The sequence below is a fragment of the Prunus dulcis genome, chromosome 8 (genome assembly GCF_902201215.1).
Source record: "Prunus dulcis chromosome 8, ALMONDv2, whole genome shotgun sequence".
Lineage (NCBI taxonomy): Eukaryota > Viridiplantae > Streptophyta > Magnoliopsida > Rosales > Rosaceae > Prunus > Prunus dulcis.
The window spans coordinates 14,340,722-14,357,868 of record NC_047657.1 but is presented as its reverse complement, the minus strand read 5'-3'; the positions used below and the strand labels follow the sequence as shown (position 1 = coordinate 14,357,868).

Below are 17,147 nucleotides of genomic sequence, written 5' to 3'. Positions count from 1 at the left end.
ATTTCTAATGAACCACTAGATTAGAAGTCAAGCGTAGCCAAAACAAGAGACGGGTGTTGGCAGTTTGAGTAGATAATAAGAAATAATACTGAACCATATCTCTTCTCAACGGATGAAAGGTATAAAACCACTCAACAAAAGTTATGAAAAATTGTAAAAAGTTCAAGTGTTGGTCTAGGGCACAACATTGAAATACTATTTTTAAGTGAAAAAAATCAAAGAATTTAGCTCCAGAATTTGGATGTAAGAAAATTGTGTTCCTATTTCCGATTCAGCTATACACATTTGAATTACATATATCAGGATTCTGAAACTTCAGATAATGAGCCCAAAGATTCTTTCGGTAAGTGCAATTTATTGTTCGTTTAAAGTTCTTTAATCCTGTTTTGCTGATAATAGAAATCAAAGCAATAAAGATTCCCTCCAAAAAGATATTCCCATAATCGATCAAAAGAGAAAATATATTCCCACTAAAGAGATCAGCCCAGGCAGCAGATGCTACCTGCTATCAAATAATGTGTAAACTACAAACATGACCCACATTATTCTCTCAACTTCAAATTGTTGCCAACCTGCTATCCTAGCAATACATGCATTACAACAAGTAATGTTACTGAAACAAAATTCTCCCAACATCTAATCAAAGCATAGAATTCATGTGGCCCCATTGGGTGGAGAATGCGTTGCATCAAGTTCATAACCTTGAAAAATTATTTCCATCCCAAAAAACAAATCTCCCAACATAGAAGGGAATTCCTCCAGCACCAGAAGTTCTGTATTACTTCTGGTAGTTTGAACATCATCTGAAATCTAAAGGAAATAAATATTGTGATGATTATTTGTAAATGAGTGCATCACGACCAGGCCCCACACCAATGTAATGGATGGGTACGCCGACAAGTTCTTCTATCCTTTCCACATACTGGCGTGCTGCCTTTGGAAGGTCAGAATAGTTTCTGACCGAAGATATATCAGACTTCCATCCAGGCAATACTTCATATTCCACCTAAACATAGGAAAAAAAATATAGCATCAACAAGAGTGTGTCTTCCAAGATATTAAAAAATAAATATCCACCAAAACTTAGAAAAACAACAGCATCAACAAGAGTTAACACAAAGTTTTTCTTGTAAGATATCAAATATAACGAGGGACTTGATTACTAAGAAAAAATTAGTATAAACTATCCAACTGAAAATTTAGCAAAACTATAAACAGCATATCCAAATAGAAGGGAGAGCAGAGAACATGCCTTTAACTGCTCAAGATCACGAAGGTCTGCAGGGAATGATCTGATTGGTGTACCATCAGTTTTTTTGTAGGCAACACCCAACTGAATTTCAGGAAGATCCGACAAAACATCAAGTTTGGTGAGATTGAGAGAAGAAAAACCATTAATCCGACAGCAGTATCTCAATGCTGCTATATCAAGCCAACCACAACGACGGGGGCGGCCAGTAGTTGTGCCAAACTCCTGACCAGCAAACCTAAGGAGGTCACCCCCTTTACCCAAGATTTCTGTGGGAAAAGGACCAGAACCAACTCTTGTAGTGTATGCTTTCACCTGCAGAGACGAAGTTCAAGTTAGCAACATTACTTCACGATCTCAATTGACCTTTGTACTAACTGCAAGAATACATGTCATGACCAATACTACCATATGGTGTTCTATCTCCTTTGAAGACATTTCAACCAGACAACTCCTAGATACAGATTCCATTAGTTAAGCCAAAACTATATGCAAGGAGAATGCATGACAAGAAACAAATAATATAAAAGACCTGTTTGAAAAAATAGATTTAGTTGGAGATACTGTTTGTTCATGTAATTGATCCCTCCAATCCCATTTGATTGAGGCAAGGCAAGGATGAGAATGATGACATCAGTCGAATGAAAATCAATTCTGCAACTACAAGAGTAACATTCTACTTACCACTCCAACCAGATTGCCTAGAACTCTGGGAGCAATGCCAAGGCCAGTGCAAATCCCACCGGCTGAAGGACTAGAGGATGTTACAAAGGGGTAAGTTCCAAAGTCAATGTCCAACATTGTTGCCTGGCCCCCTTCGACCAAAATCTTTTTCTTCTCAGAGATGGCTTCATTCACGACAAGCACAGTATCGGCAATGAAGGGTTCCAATCTCTCAGCAAATCGCTTGTACTTTTCAACTTCTTCTTTGAGCACATGGGGCCCATAGTCAAAACCTCGGAATCTTGCTGCAGCATCTGATAATAGAACATCTAGCTTTTGAGGAAAAGTATCCATGTACCTCAAGTCGCTAACTCGAATACCATTTCGGATAACCTTGTTAGAATAACAAGGTCCAATACCTCTCTTGGTAGTGCCAATGAAAGATTTAGCAAGCTCGGATTCTCGAAGCCCATCCACTACTTGGTGGAAATCAAATAAGAGGTGCGCACGATCAGAGACCAATATCCTTCCCTTGCAGGAGACTCCATTAGATTCAAGGCCATCAATCTCCTTAAAAAGCCCTGGAAGATGCACCACAACTCCATTCCCAATAACACAAAGAGTCTCTTCATTAAGGATACCTGAGGGAACAAGGTGAAGTGCAAACTTCTTTCCCTCTGCATTGTAAATGGTGTGTCCAGCATTTGCTCCACCCTAAATAGATACAAGAATTAATCAGGAAATTACAAATTTTGTTTATAGATGTGAGAGTTTTCTGTTACCTGACAACGAGCAACAATGTCAAAGTGTTGGGCCAAGATGTCGACGAGTTTGCCTTTTCCTTCATCTCCCCACTGGCAGCCCAACACACCCGAGACCTGGGTTAGCGACTCAATTCGACTTAGCCCCTGGTTAGGGGACCCAGACACACTTAGAGGTGAGGGAGTGGCAATTGAGGGCTTCACCGAGCATATGACAACATTTCTGGGGCGCTGAAGGTGAATGGGCCCGTGGAGGTAGGGACCAAATGAGTGAGGCTTAGAGAGCGGATTGGAGTCGAGAGTTGTGAAGGACGAGAGGTTGTTCATGGTGAACCGCTGAATGAGAAAGAAAATGTTTAATCAATGACCATTCAAACTTAAAAGACTGTTTTTGAGCAATTGGAGAAAACACCCATACTATAAAACAAAAAATGCTAACTACCATTATTAGGCCAAGAACAGATCAGTAGAACACAAGAACTACATATATTGCTCTAAACAAGAAGAAAACATAACAAAATTGCAATCCCCTATCTTTTTGTTGGGGGTGAGAGAAGACTAACATTTAGTATGATAAACAGTTAACAATACAACATTCAATTTGCATTATGAATCATTACAGTTAGCCAGACTGGTAAATTTACCAAGACCCGAATTACAACAACAACAAAAAGGACAACAAGAATGAAACAAAAAGCAAAAATTTCGTACTCGTAGTACAAAAACTCATTTTGTTATACACAAACTACATTTTGTTATACACAAACTACATTTTAGTAAGCAACCAACTCATCAATCACGACTTAACATTTTGCTAATTAATTCTAAAAACTTCGCGCTAACGAACAGAGCTGAGTGGGATAAAGTTGGCTGGTTTGTTTGCTTTACAATAAAAATTTCTGCAATTATTAGCCATGCCAATGAATCTCTCAATCGAATAGATAAACCCTAAACATCACCACTGCAAATACATGAGCAATAATAAATTAACACCAAACTTTCAGCAGAGAAATTGGAAGATTAGACAATGAAAAGGAAGAACCTTTTGGCCCTTTGAGCACTGGGTTGAGCAAACCCTTCCAAGACCCGAACTTGGACTGTGAAAGGACTCTGTGAAAAACAAGAGGGTTAGAAGAAAAGTGAAGGCCGTAGGAAGAGGAAGGAGGAGGGGATTAGAAATGAACAAGTAAATAAGGAAGCAATGAAGAAAAACTAGGGGTAGCAGTAGCGAAGAACCAAAAGGGTGGCTGCTGCGTGCTGTGTGCGTGAATGGGAAGTGGGGGTGGGGGGGGAATTTGACAAAAAAAGACAACCCTTTCTTTCTTAATTCCTTAAAATCTATTTAACTTTCTTTATTTTTCTGAAAATTCCATTTCAACACGAATAAGATCATTGTACATGAATATAATAAGAACAAAAATTCTATATATATAATAAAAGGCAAATAATGGTAAAATATTCAAAATATTAAAAAATACTCTTGGTTAATGCAAACATTAACAGGCCAGTTTGGCATTGCTGTGCTGTGAAAATAATCGCTGTCAGATTTGCTGTGAGAGAAATCAGCTGTGAGATAAAGCAGTTTGGCGTTTGGTAAAATTTTTGTTAAAAGTGTTGTTGGTATTGATTTTATGCATAATCAGAAAATGATTGCCACATAATCATTAAACCCAGCGCCTTTTCGAAACTGATTCCTGCATAATCAGAAAATGAAAGCACCTCATTAGCTGCTTTCCTTTATAGCTTTCTCTCACAGCAATTTTTAACAATAAGTGATTTTCTCATAGTTTACCAAACGGATTGGGTTTTTCAAAATTTTTAAAAGATCACTTATTACCTCAAATAAGCAATACCAAACGGGCACTAAGAATTGAAATTATTAATTAAATGAGAATAATATGGTAAATTCACACTTTTTTATATTTAAAAAAATTAAAAGAAAAATCAGATAATATATTCTAGTTTTATGGAACACAACTACCCATTATCTTTTTTAATTCTAAAATAAATTTAAATTTTTTTACAAAAATCCGCGCGTGCGGAGAGATGAGTAATAATGAATGTTGTAAAAGTAAAGAATATTTGAGAGAATTGAGATTGTGTTATTCCATTCTGATAAATACATCGGCTAGGAGTTTTAGAAATATTATTAAAGATAAATGCATGATAATTTTTAAAATAATAATGGAAAGAAAGTAATTAATTGAGGTGGGGTGAAGCAATTTCCTACTTTAAAAGAAAATGTGGGTGTGTTTTGTTTGAATTTGGATCCGTGCTCCAATTTTCTCTATCACCAACCTTTATTTTATTTTATTTTTATAAAAATGTCACAGATACCACTTAATTTGAAGAAGGAAAAAAATTCAATTGTGACAAAAATTAAATAAATTTATCTCTTTCCATCTCCTCCTCTTTCACCTTCCTGAGGCAAATACATTATTGCAAAAGAGCTTATAGCTCAAGTAGTTAAGAGAATTTACTCCCACAGTCGAAATTCTATGTTCGATTTTCTCCACCTTCATATCACTTGTGTCATAAAAAATAAATAAATAAAATGCAAACACATTATTCGTGGTTATAGCCAAGTCCAATGAGGTTACTAGTCTCAAAAACTCGATGCAGGATATCTTGTTCATCAAATTGCGATTGTGGGCATTTCCCAAATTTGGGCCCGTCGGAATCCTATGTTGGATATGGTTTCGGGCTATTTTTCGCCCAAATAAATAAAAGAGGAATGCTAGCAACCTTTTCTCTAACTTTTTCTTTTGGATCTTCTCTCTTCTCTTTATGACAAGTGTCATTTTCCTTACACTTAAAACAATGTCATTAATGCATCACACAATTTAGTTTTTGTTTTCCAAATTTACCCTTTTAAAATGTATTGGCTTTTATATTTCCCTCAATTTATTCAAATTTTGTTATAACTTATTTAGCACATTGTTAAAAAATAAATAATAATAAAAACATAAGAAAAACGTCATATTTTAAAATAATAATAATAATAAAGTTTGTTTCATGACATTGTTATCATCTTTATTTTGTTACGCGTTCTCTTTGGAAAAATTAAAATTTTTTTAAAAAAATCAGTTTTTATTTACTTATTTAATTTTTAACAAGGTGGTAAGAAAGTTATAAAAAAAATTAACTTGTTATTCAAAAAAATAAATACATTTAATAAGGGTAAACTTGGAAAACAAAAACTATTTTGTGTGATGCATTAATGATATTGTTTTTAGTGTAAGAAAAGTAACACTTGTCATGAGTAGAATTGAAAATGTTCAAAAGAGAAGGTTATAAAGAAGGTTGCTAGCACTCTCCTAAATAAAATTTGAGTTTCGAAACTCGAATACATTCGTTCGCCCGTGTCAATGAGTTCCAATGACGAAAATACCCATCTTTGGTAGCCGAAATGTCAGAATATTCCAAATGTGACCTAATCAACCCTAATCTTTTGTCAGAATACCAACAGAGTTCTCGCCCTTTCTCTCTCCCCTCTCTGATGTCGAAATCCCCACTGCCTCGATCTTGCTCTGTCAAGCTTTGATCTTTGATTTCCTGGTTCTGCTTTCAACCGTCAGTTATGCGAACTTCATTCTTTCGTTAACATGTATGTATATATTTGTATGTATGAGGGGTGAATGAATCGCTCTGTTTTCTATTTGATTCTGACCTTGGAAAATACGAGTTGCAGATCTTAGCTGCAAACCCAAAATATGGTTTGAATGTATAAATAAACTTTACTTTTGCTGTATTTTTTATTTTTATAAATTGGGTATGCCATATTTGTTGTGATGATAACTGGATTTTATCTTAATTACAGAGCCTGTTTGTTTGAAATTTCGTTTATTTTTTACCGACAATGGAAAAATCTGTCAACTTGTACGGTATTTTGAAGCCAAATTATCAGCCAATGTGCCCCAGTTAGTACAGCTGGTTAGTATGAAATTTTTAGAATTAATGAGCGTCATTTGTGTACATTACTAAAGAGAGAGAGTTGTTGAAATATATGAGCACATTTTGTTATATAATTGTTGTCAATCCATAATTTTGTTATATAATTGATTTGTGTTGAGTGTCATATAGAGAGTACCGTAGACATTCGGGTCTTTTTCGTTTTTTAGGATGAAACCAATGATTTCAATTGTATGATTTTAAATATGATTGCTTGGCTTCTTGTAGGCTTTTTGCGATGAGAATGTCCCTCAGGGAGTTTCCAGTCAGATGCAACAAAATGACAGTCTTAATCTTCATCTCTTTTTTCGCTTCCCAGGAAGCTAAACGTTGGAATAGTTGACGATTACGTTGAAGGAAATTTCAAACAAGCTGATTGGATTGTCAGCTTTTGATTGTTTTTGTTTGCCACATGGAGGGCCAGACGTTTGTTGTTGGTCAAGAGTTCCCTGATGTCAAGGCCTTCAGGAATGCAATTAAAGAAGCTGCAATTGCTCAACACTTCGAGCTTCGTATCATAAAAAGTGACCTTATCCGCTACTTTGCGAAGTGTGCGACAGATGGATGTCCATGGCGCATCCGTGCTGTGAAGCTTCCTAATGCCCCAACCTTTACAATAAGAAGCCTTGAAGGGACACACACTTGTGGTAGAAATGCACACAATGGGCACCACCAGGCTTCTGTTGATTGGATTGTCAGTTTTATAGAAGAACGTCTGCGGGATAACATTAATTACAAACCAAAGGATATATTGCATGATATCCATAAGCAATATGGGATAACTATACCGTATAAGCAAGCTTGGCGTGCAAAGGAACGAGGACTTGCCGCGATTTATGGCTCTTCTGAGGAAGGATATTGCCTTCTTCCGTCATATTGTGAGCAAATAAAGAAGACCAACCCTGGAAGCATTGCAGAGGTGTTTACCACTGGTGTGGATCATCGGTTCCAGCGGTTGTTTGTTTCCTTTTATGCGTCCATTTGTGGTTTTTTGAATGGTTGCTTGCCCATCATTGGGCTCGGTGGAATCCAGCTTAAAAGCAAATATCTTGGTACCTTACTCTCTGCAACTTCTTTTGATGCTGATGGTGGTTTATTTCCGCTAGCATTTGGTGTTGTTGATGTAGAAACTGATGAGAGCTGGATGTGGTTCTTGTCAGAGTTGCATAAGGCGCTGGAGATGAACACTGAGAATATGCCGGAGCTCACATTTTTATCTGATGGGCACAAGGGCATTGCAGATGCAATGAGAAGAAAATTCCCCAATTCATTACATGCTTTTTGCATGCGCCACTTGAGTGAAAGCATTGGAAAAGAGTTTAAGAACTCTAGGCTTGTTCATCTTCTATGGAATGCTGCATATGCCACTACCATGTTTGGCTTTAAAGAAAAAATGGCTGAAATAGAGGAGGTATCTCCGGAGGCTGCAAAATGGCTACAACAATTCCATCCTTCCCTCTGGGCATTAGTGTATTTTGAAGGAACACGTTATGGTCATCTCTCATCAAATATTGAGGAGTTCAATACGTGGATTCTCGAAGCTCGTGAGCTGCCCATAATCCAGGTGATTGCGACAATTCATATTAGATTGATGGCTGAGTTTGAAGAACGGCGTTTTAAGAGCAATTCTTGGTTTTCTGTACTTGCTCCATCTGCCGAGAAGCATATTTTAGAAGCCATCGGCCATGCATCAACATATCAGGTCCTTCGTTCTGATCAAGTAGAATTTGAGGTTCTCTCAGCTGACCGATCAGACATTGTGAATATTGGTACTCGTTGTTGTTCCTGCCGTGATTGGCAGCTATATGGGATACCATGTTCCCATGCTGTGGCTGCCTTCATCTCCTGTCGAAAAGATGTATACTCTTTTACAGAGAAATGTTTTACTGTTGCAAGTTACCGTGAGGCATATGCTGAACAGATATACCCTATCCCTGGAAAAGTTGAATGGAGAAAGGCAGATGAGGCTTGTGTGGATGACGATACTCGAGTTGTGCGACCTCCTAAGTTTCGTAGACCGCCAGGACGCCCAGAAAAGAAACGAATTTGTGTAGAGGACCTTAATCGTGAGAAACATACTGTGCATTGTAGTCGGTGTAACCAAACTGGACATTACAAGACAACTTGCAAAGCAGAGACTTGCAAAGCAGAGATTATGGATAGTATCGAACAGTTCTAGGTGTCTAATTTTGTATTCTAGAGATCACCTCCTGAACGTTTACTATATTTATATTACCTTAGTGTAGAATAGTTTCCTGTAATTATGCCATACTAGTTATTCAGATCATGTAAAGTAGGTTTTGTCCATTGTGCTATTATACGTACGTGTAATTGGAAGGACTTCTGAAAATGCAGATGTTTCTTGCTATAATGAAGTGTTAAAAACCAGCGTATTTTTATCCCCTTGTCAGTGTGATTCTCAGTTTGGAATTTCGCCTTTGTGGTTTTTTCCTGCAGCTGTGTTTTCTAGAAGTACAAAAAAGACCCATTTTGGAGTGCTAGATCTTGATTTGCAGGATAGGAAGTATCTGCCCTTTATTTTGAAAAAACAACTCGGCAACCAAAATAAGTTAGAAATCAAGTGTAACATGTACACGCTGCTGATTAAATCAAGTTCTGCAATAACATCTAAATAATGACGTGCGACTTTCAGAAGTTTACTAGTGCACACAACATAGAACAGAAATGAAGGCAAATGTCGATGATCTCTGGTTCAAATAGAAGGCTGCAGATACCACTCTAGAGTCACTTCACTTGTATAATTGCTTGAATCTTTCAGAGGCTTCTAAAACATTTCTCCTGTGACCGAAGGCACTAACCCTGATGAAACCTTCACCACCAGGTCCGAAACCAATCCCAGGTATGGTAACCACATGAATCTTCTCAAGAATCTCATTGAATACATCCCATGAGCTTCGGCCCGGGAAATGAATCCACACATATGGTGCATTCTTCCCTCCATACACCTTAAAGCCAAGAGACTCAAATGTGTCCACTAAAATTCCAGCATTTTCTTTGTAGAAACTAATCACATCATGCATAGCCTACAAGGAGTTGAAATCAAACAAATGTAAACAAAGCTTGTAACAAGTTAACAACACATGCAGGTGGGTTTCAAGTATGAAACTTTAGAATCAATCGAGATACAGAAGAACGGACCTTAATGCCTTCCGGTGAAAGGCAAGCCAGACCACCAGCTTGGGCAATGTTTGATGCACCACTGAAGCAAGTGCATACGATGTGGTTGAAGTCCTTGGCGACAGGAAATCCATCTGAAAATAGCAACTGCTTTGGGACCGCCGTCCACCCCAGACGAACTCCAGTGAATCCAGCATACTTACTGAATGATGATGTCTCAATTGCAACCTGCAATGTCGATACAGAAACATAAAACATACAAGTTAGATCTGGTATGCTCTTATATATTAGGCTTCTTATCCACCACAATGCATATAAATCCTCCTATTTATTATCCATTCCATACATAAATCTTCAACAAAACTATGAATCATGAGCCTTGCAAACAAATTATCAATTGCAGACTTACCTCTCTAGCTCCCGGGATTTCGAAGATTGAGCGAGGATTGTCATCTGACATATACATGGCATATGCAGAATCATAGACTATGATTGAACCATTATCCTTAGCGAACTGTACTAGTTGTGTCAGTTGCTCTCTGGTTGCAGCCGAACCTGTAGGGTTGTTTGGTGAGCAGAAAAATATGGTATCTGTTCGAGCAACTTTGCGTAAATCAGGAAAAAAACCATTCTCAGGAGTGCACGTCATGTACTCAATATTTCCAAACTTTTCAACATCTTTCTGATATTGTGCAGTCTGGCCCATAACAACACTCGATTGCACATAAGCCTGCAGATAAAGAATAAAAAAAGGAAAATCATCCCAAGTTTTAAACAATGTGAGAGAGAGAGAGAGAGAGAGAGAGAGAGGAGACAATATAAAAGGCAAGTAAAGATCAAAAGCAAATTACCGGATAAGATGGACTTTGCACTGCCATTGTAACATTAGACCCGAAAACAAGCTATCACAATGTAAAAACAAGGCAGAGACAATTTAAGTACAGTTTAAAGTTCTGAATCAATCAAGACAATTATCATGAAAAACAAAAAAATATCAACAGATTAACAAAAATATAAAAACCTGAAGGCGGGAAATGTCGCATTTTGCCCCATCAGAAACAAATATGTCATCTTCCTCTATGCCAAGGTTGTCATAAAATGTCGAAGCAATTGCAGCTCTCAATGGCTGTACAGATGAGGAATGTCAATACAGAAAACAAAGGCATGACTATTTGCTACATGTTTTGCCCCTAACAGCTAATCAGATATTGAGAAGGCCAAATACCTTTTCACCTTGCGCAGGTCCATAACCACTGTAACCCTCTAGGGTGGACAAAGCTTGTGATCTCTGCCAAATTAGAAACAATTTAAAGATGGATCAGCAAGACATGACAACTCACAAACCACAATTACTACTCAAAAGGTAAGATCCATTGTAATGCATGTGTTACAGTACGTACAAGTTCTTGACATAAAAATGCACAGCATAGTCCAAATTCAGAGTCTGGCAAGAGAACATTTCCGAATATCAAGGTTTCTATGTCAAAAGGTACATCGATTAAACATGAAAGCAAAGAAGGCTACCTTTTCCATTGCAGAGGTTATAACTTCTGGAATGGGCTCAGTGGTGTCACCATGTCCAAGGCTAATCACTTGTGCATCAGGGTACTTCTGCAAGTGTGCATCCCTTCTTCTAGCAATCTAAAACAACATAAACCAAACTCAAAAACTTTACAAGTAAGCGTCTTTAACCCTCAAGTAAATTTTAATGAGTTAATTATGATTTAGTTGAACAAGTAAATTAAAAGGTTGTGCAAAATGCCATATTTGAGAGACACAAACTGAGCAACTTAACATGAAGGCCAACTATAGAGCAAGTGAAGGACATTACAGACCTCTGGAAAAATATACGCGGCTTGAAATTTGGCCATGTTTGCATTGCGAGCCACCTGGGTCTTGTATGCTTTACATTGAAAAAATGTATATGAATCGGATTTTGTTTTTCAACGAAAGATTTATAAGTTCATCCAAAAAAAATAAGTTAAAAGCAAGAAACCAGTCTTCTCTTTTTGCTTGAAGGGAGACATTCTGAGCTCGGAAAAACAGTTGATAATGTAAGCTAGGAGAGTGGAAGTTGTTTGGTTGCTAAGAAAATGGACTAGCCTTTCTTCTGTCCACAACCAACCTCTCGGAAGTCTTTAGAATGAAGCACCAACATTTTGTAAGCACATATAGCCACTAATAAATTGGTTGCTTAGTGCTAGTTCTCTCAAATATGCATCTCTGCTTCTTGTTTTTTCCTTTCATTCATGTTCCTCCCTTATTCATATAATGTCAACATTTGTTTGACCCACTAACGTTGTCCCACTTGGTGCCCTTTTTAGACACGACATAAATATTTTGCCGACATTAGGTATAGGGCATTTATTATGAATAATTTGAATTGTGTTGAGTGCAATATAAAAAGTATCTGTTGAATACCAAAGGGGTTTGGTGTAGTGGATACTCGCTAGTTCCTGCAGTTGGGCGAACGAAGTTCAAAATCCAGCATGTGAAAAACACCCTTTTAGGAGAGCTTTACCGTAAATAGTCCTAGCTCGGAGTGGTAGCACACTTTGGTTCACCAAAGAAAAAATATATCTGTTGAATAATGTATGTTTTTTTCTTATGGTGTTTAATTAGGATTTTTAAAGATTCTAGGTAAGGGAGTGTTTACACTACTAATAGGATTGAGACCTTTTGCTATAAATATAATTGAGTGTTTCCACTACAAATAGCATCGAGAAATTGTTTTCAAATTAAGTTTAAAATACTTTCCATTCTTTTTCCTGATGAAGTTAATAGGGGCAACATTTAAATGAAGCAAAACTGATGAGATGAACATGCTGAAATGCCAACTTGGCTGCCAAGAGAAAGGAAACAAAACCAGAAACTTTTATATCAGCTTCTAGGTTCTAGCCTTCTACAGCTCTGAAATCGAGGCCCAAAAGTACCATCTTGGAGTACCCTAAAAAAAAAGGTGCCGTCTTGGACTGCATGATCTCGACGGATTTACAGGCTACGAATTACTGCAACTTTATTTAGATAACTTTTAGGCAACGTAACAACTAGAAATCAAGCTTCTAATCTTAATAGAAACTTTACAGCAGCCAAGTGTAGCATCTAAAAATTCAATCATTTTCTGCGACAGCCAAAATGATTTGCATTTCTAAAAATAGAATCCACAAACCAATATGACAAGGAACTTGCTGAAACTAGCGCACAACTGACAAACATAGGAAGTGGAGGCAAATGTTGATCTCTTTGGTTCAGATACGAGACTGCAGATACTAATCTACAAGTCTGATACTCTGGCTCACTTGTACAATTGCTTGAATCTTTTACAGGCTTCTAATACATTACTCCTGTGACCAAAGGCGCTAACCCTGACGAAACCTTCACCACCAGGTCCAAAACCACTCCCAGGTGTGGTAACCACATGAGTCTTCTCAAGAATCTCACTGAATACATCCCATGAGCTTCGGCCAGGGAAGTGGACCCACACATATGGTGCATTCTTCCCTCCATAAACCTTAAAGCCTAGAGACTCAAATGTCTCCACTATTATATTAGTATTTTCTTTGTAGAAGCCGATCACCTCATGCATTGCCTACAATGAGATGAAATCAAATAAATGTAATCAAAGCTTGTAACAACACATGCAGGTGGGGTGTTAGCTTGAAAATTCAGCAATCAATCAAGAGACATTAGAACGGACCTTAAGACCTTCTGGTGAAAGGCAAGCAAGACCACCAGCTTGGGAAATATTTGATGCACCATTAAAGCAAGTACAAACGATGCGGTTGAAGTCCTTGGCAACAGGAAATCCATCTGAAAAGAGCAACTGCTTTGGGACAACAGTCCACCCCAAACGAACTCCGGTGAATCCAGCATACTTACTGAATGATGATGTCTCAATTGCAACCTGCAATGTCCATACAGAAACATAGAACATAAATGTTAGCTCTTGTATATTCACAGCGATAAGAGTGCAACAGGGTTCTCATGAAAGGTGAAATGGCAACCCAAGGAAAATTAAAAATTTACAATGCATATACGCTTGTGCCAGCCAATCTGGGCCAAATCTGAAGGGTTTTTATAGTGTAGATGAACTTTGAGAACCCAAACTGTGTGAATAGAATTATTCTCTAACAAACCTTTAATAGAGACGGCCAGCAGGTAAAGATAAAGGTTTCAAGAAAACAAAGAATCAAGAGCCTTGCCAAGATACAAGTTAAAGTTATAGATTGCGGACTTACCTCTTTGGCTCCAGGGATTTCAAAGATTGAGCGTGGATTGTCATCTGACATATACATGGCATATGCAGAATCATAGACTATGATTGACCCATTATCTTTTGCAAACTGCACCAGTTGTGTCAGCTGCTCCCTCGTTGCAGCAGAACCAGTAGGGTTGTTTGGTGAGCAGAAAAATATGATATCTGTTCGAGCAACAGTGCGTAAATCGGGGAAAAATCCATTCTCAGGAGTACACCTCATGTACTCAATATTTCCGAACTTTTCCACAGCTTTCTGATACTCTCCAGTTTGGCCCATAATAACACTTGAATCTACATAAGCCTGCGGATAAGAAGATAGCTTTACACTTGAGTCTACATTTGAAAAGATGGCACACCACCATTAACTCAACAAGATAGGTCCTTTTTTTTCCCCAATCTTTGTTGCTTTATTTTATTTTTCCAAAAATCTTCAATCAGAATGTAACCCTGTGCATTTCTAAACATTCCTTTTTATAGCAAAAAACCCTACCTAATATAGCAACAACAACAAAATCCTGTCAAAGGTAACAATTATTGTGAGAGAAATGAGACATGACATAAAAAGGCAACTACATAATAAAAACAAAGATTACCGGATAAGATGGATCTTGAACTGCCATTGTAACATTAGACCCAAAAACAACCTGCCACAAAGTAAAAACAGGCAAACCCAATATAAGTACAGTTATAGTTATGAATCAATTGTGTCAATTAACACGAAACGCAAAAAATCACAATTGATAAAAAAATAATAATAAATTAAAAACCTGAAGGCGGGATATGTCACATTTTGCACCATCAGAAACAAAGATGTCATCTTCCTCTATGTCAAGGTTGTCATAAAAGGTCGAAGCAATTGCAGCTCTCAGTGGCTGAACAGATTAACAATATGTTTTACTCTTCATTAGCACTAAAAATATTTCATCTTAGTCATCTAAAACCTCAAAGAAACTGGTGAAAATTGAAGAGTACAAATCAAGAACTTGCACTTGATTTTGAACAAGAAAAAAGATGGTAGAAAGTGGGAGGATATATTTGCATTGCATAGAATAACTTAAAGCTCATCAACTACGTCCCTGAAAATAGCTGACCCCCTTACCTTTTCACCTTGTTCAGCTCCGTAACCACTGTAACCCTCTAGGGTAGACAACGCATGTGATCTCTGAAAATTGGAAACAACTTAAAGATGGATTAGAAAGACATGACAATTGACGAACAATTATATACTACACATTCTCTTTTGATAAGGTAATATACATATAATGCGTGGGTTAGAATGCGTGATGCTCAAAATGCATGGATTATTTACCACAAAAATAAGTACTTTTGCTTCTCAATAAATTTAAATTTAAAAAATAAAATAAAATTTTATTTTTGGGTTGGATAAAGAACCTATATATTTTAAAGGATAACATATTTTTACAAGATAATCCACTGGATGTGGTCTGAAAATAATTTCCAATCACTAGATTAATTTTCTCGGTTTGCCCTGAAAAACGGGTTGGCTACTTGACTGTCTCAACAATTCCAACTCAACCAAAAACAAACTCATAATTTAAGTTTACATCTGACGATGAACTTGGCTTAGTTGGCTAGCAGAACCAAAAATAAATTAATCATAAAATAACAAGAGGTCAAGAATTTAACAAGAAAAAGGGTCTCAAGTAAAGGCAGCCCATGCTTATTGATTATACTACTTTCACATTGACATTCAGGCCGGGTAGGTTGATGTCAATTGCCCTCAAAGAAACACCAGTAAACAGGCAAGTTTTACATAAAAATAGGAACAGATGGGAAACAGAAACAAAGCAACATCACCAACCATTTAAGGAGGATACTTTCATATGTGGTGGTCCTGTTGTGGTAATTGAAAGTAGCAAGTTGGTTATATTTGGTTCGCTTCACTCCTTGATTTGCATATGAATAATTTTACACATTACAAACAAGTGTGCTTATACATACAATCAACAAAAGAAAAAAACTGCCTTTTTCATTTGAACCAATCGTGGCTGGGATACCACAATAATAAACGTGACAAAAAAGGTCCATTCCTGTTGGGTAGTAACAGAATCGATTAAAGAGGAAGGCAAAGACGTACCTTTGCCATTGCAGAGGTTATAACTTCGGGAATGGGCTCAGTAGTGTCACCAATCCCAAGGCTAATCACTTGTGCATCAGGGTACTTTTGCAAGTGTGCAGCCCTTCTTCTAGCAATCTGTATAATATATTGAAAAGTAAAATCACAAATCAACCCAAAAACAGAAATTGATACATGAATACAGTACAGCAGTAAATAAAAAAATACATATACCACACAAAGCAAACCCCAAAGCTTTAACATTTAGCCTAGAGTAAAATTCAAAGAGTAATCTTTCTTACTTATTTATAAACCAACTTTTTATCTGGGATTATATTAGAGATGTAGATAGATAGCTCGACATGAGAATAGTTGAAGAAGTAAATCAAAAGGGTATGCCACCTTTGAGAGACCAAACTGAGCAACTTAACATTAAGCCCAAAAACATCAAGTGAAAGACATCACAAACCTCTGGAAAGAGATACCCAGCTTGAAGTTTGGCTATATTGACATTGCGAGACACCTGGGTCTTGAACGCTTCACATTGAAAAAATATACACACAATAATTAGAACAAAATAAAAGATTAATCAATAAATTCAGAAAATAAATAAATAAATAAATAAGCACAGAGACCTGTCTTCTCTGCTTGTGGAGTGGCGACGCATGTACAGACGCCCACGGGTTTTGCTGGAAGAGAGACATTCTGAGCTCTGCAAAACAGTGATAATGTCAGCTGCGAGAGTCCATGGTGTTTGTCGGCTGAAAAATAGAAAGGAAAAAAGAGAAGAGAGTGGGAGATTAACTAATACCTGCTGTTGAAGTTGATTTTGGTGTTGGCGAAGAAAGCAGATGAAGACGAAGAGATTGAAGCCTGTAACATAGAAGAAGAAGACATTTTTGGGTTTTGAAGAAACGAAAGAAATGAGCTTCAACTTGGATACGAGGGAGCTCGACGGCGCTAAAAAATCAGAGACTCTTTGAGCTGCGTGTGAGGGCAAAAGCCTTTTTCGTTTGGGTGCGTAAAAGGGTATTTTGGTCTGAACAAACA

At 37.3% G+C, this 17,147-nt stretch overlaps 4 protein-coding genes across 7 annotated transcripts; 1 reads left to right on the top strand and 3 right to left on the bottom strand.

Moving 5' to 3' along the window:
* Positions 1 to 434: 434 nt before the first annotated feature.
* LOC117636407 (adenylosuccinate synthetase 2, chloroplastic-like) lies at positions 435 to 3,949 on the bottom strand. Its single transcript, XM_034370889.1, has 6 exons — positions 3,910 to 3,949; positions 3,716 to 3,783; positions 2,695 to 3,009; positions 1,934 to 2,626; positions 1,253 to 1,564; positions 435 to 1,006 (listed from the first exon to the last, which is right to left on the bottom strand). The coding sequence occupies exons 3-6, from the start codon at positions 2,998 to 3,000 to the stop codon at positions 836 to 838; spliced, it is 1,482 nt and encodes a 493-aa protein (XP_034226780.1). The 5' UTR covers positions 3,001 to 3,009; positions 3,716 to 3,783; positions 3,910 to 3,949; the 3' UTR covers positions 435 to 835.
* Positions 3,950 to 6,104: 2,155 nt separating this feature from the next.
* Positions 6,105 to 9,026, top strand: LOC117636406. 3 transcript variants are annotated; one of them, XM_034370887.1, is made up of 3 exons: positions 6,127 to 6,280; positions 6,494 to 6,606; positions 6,853 to 9,026. In XM_034370887.1, exon 3 carries the CDS (start codon positions 7,037 to 7,039, stop codon positions 8,801 to 8,803), a length of 1,767 nt encoding a protein of 588 aa, XP_034226778.1. In that variant the 5' UTR covers positions 6,127 to 6,280; positions 6,494 to 6,606; positions 6,853 to 7,036; the 3' UTR covers positions 8,804 to 9,026. The 3 variants fall into 3 exon arrangements, with proteins under 3 accessions (XP_034226777.1, XP_034226778.1, XP_034226779.1); XM_034370886.1 differs by lacking the exon at positions 6,494 to 6,606 and having other exon boundaries at positions 6,105 to 6,280; XM_034370888.1 differs by lacking the exon at positions 6,494 to 6,606 and having other exon boundaries at positions 6,132 to 6,246.
* Positions 9,027 to 9,194: 168 nt separating this feature from the next.
* LOC117636405 (LL-diaminopimelate aminotransferase, chloroplastic-like) lies at positions 9,195 to 11,982 on the bottom strand. Of its 2 annotated transcripts, XM_034370885.1 has the most exons (10): positions 11,759 to 11,982; positions 11,598 to 11,665; positions 11,287 to 11,403; positions 10,988 to 11,050; positions 10,784 to 10,888; positions 10,614 to 10,664; positions 10,390 to 10,492; positions 10,172 to 10,317; positions 9,784 to 9,990; positions 9,195 to 9,668 (listed from the first exon to the last, which is right to left on the bottom strand). In XM_034370885.1, exons 1-10 carry the CDS (start codon positions 11,787 to 11,789, stop codon positions 9,375 to 9,377), a joined length of 1,185 nt encoding a protein of 394 aa, XP_034226776.1. In that variant the 5' UTR covers positions 11,790 to 11,982; the 3' UTR covers positions 9,195 to 9,374. The 2 variants fall into 2 exon arrangements, with proteins under 2 accessions (XP_034226776.1, XP_034226775.1); XM_034370884.1 differs by having other exon boundaries at positions 10,172 to 10,492.
* A 635-nt stretch (positions 11,983 to 12,617) lies between these two features.
* LOC117636404 (LL-diaminopimelate aminotransferase, chloroplastic) lies at positions 12,618 to 17,146 on the bottom strand. The gene is made up of 10 exons (XM_034370883.1): positions 16,909 to 17,146; positions 16,733 to 16,809; positions 16,567 to 16,634; positions 16,119 to 16,235; positions 15,120 to 15,182; positions 14,788 to 14,892; positions 14,614 to 14,664; positions 14,001 to 14,321; positions 13,460 to 13,666; positions 12,618 to 13,351 (listed from the first exon to the last, which is right to left on the bottom strand). Exons 1-10 carry the CDS (start codon positions 16,992 to 16,994, stop codon positions 13,058 to 13,060), a joined length of 1,389 nt encoding a protein of 462 aa, XP_034226774.1. The 5' UTR covers positions 16,995 to 17,146; the 3' UTR covers positions 12,618 to 13,057.
* Between the last annotated feature and the right edge of the window lies 1 nt (position 17,147).

Excerpts from the sequence above, each read along its gene's own strand:
- LOC117636406 (XM_034370886.1), top strand. The coding sequence starts at position 7,037 with ATGGAGGGCCAGACGTTTGTTGTTGGTCAAGAGTTCCCTGATGTCAAG.
- LOC117636405 (XM_034370884.1), bottom strand. The coding sequence starts at position 11,789 with ATGTCTCCCTTCAAGCAAAAAGAGAAGACTG. Across the intron at positions 11,666-11,758 it reads CAAGCAAAAAGAGAAGACTG|CATACAAGACCCAGGTGGCT; the intron begins GTTTCTTGCTTT and ends TTCAATGTAAAG. Across the intron at positions 10,493-10,613 it reads TGCAAAGTCCATCTTATCCG|GCTTATGTGCAATCGAGTGT; the intron begins GTAATTTGCTTT and ends CTTTATCTGCAG.
- LOC117636404 (XM_034370883.1), bottom strand. The coding sequence starts at position 16,994 with ATGTCTTCTTCTTCTATGTTACAGGCTTCAATCTCTTCGTCTTCATCT. Across the intron at positions 15,183-16,118 it reads TAACCTCTGCAATGGCAAAG|AGATCACATGCGTTGTCTAC; the intron begins GTACGTCTTTGC and ends TCCAATTTTCAG. Across the intron at positions 14,893-15,119 it reads GAGCTGAACAAGGTGAAAAG|CCACTGAGAGCTGCAATTGC; the intron begins GTAAGGGGGTCA and ends TAATCTGTTCAG.
- LOC117636407 (XM_034370889.1), bottom strand. The coding sequence starts at position 3,000 with ATGAACAACCTCTCGTCCTTCACAACTCTCGACTCCAATCCGCTCTCT. Across the intron at positions 2,627-2,694 it reads ACATTGTTGCTCGTTGTCAG|GGTGGAGCAAATGCTGGACA; the intron begins GTAACAGAAAAC and ends GTATCTATTTAG. Across the intron at positions 1,565-1,933 it reads TAGGCAATCTGGTTGGAGTG|GTGAAAGCATACACTACAAG; the intron begins GTAAGTAGAATG and ends TCGTCTCTGCAG.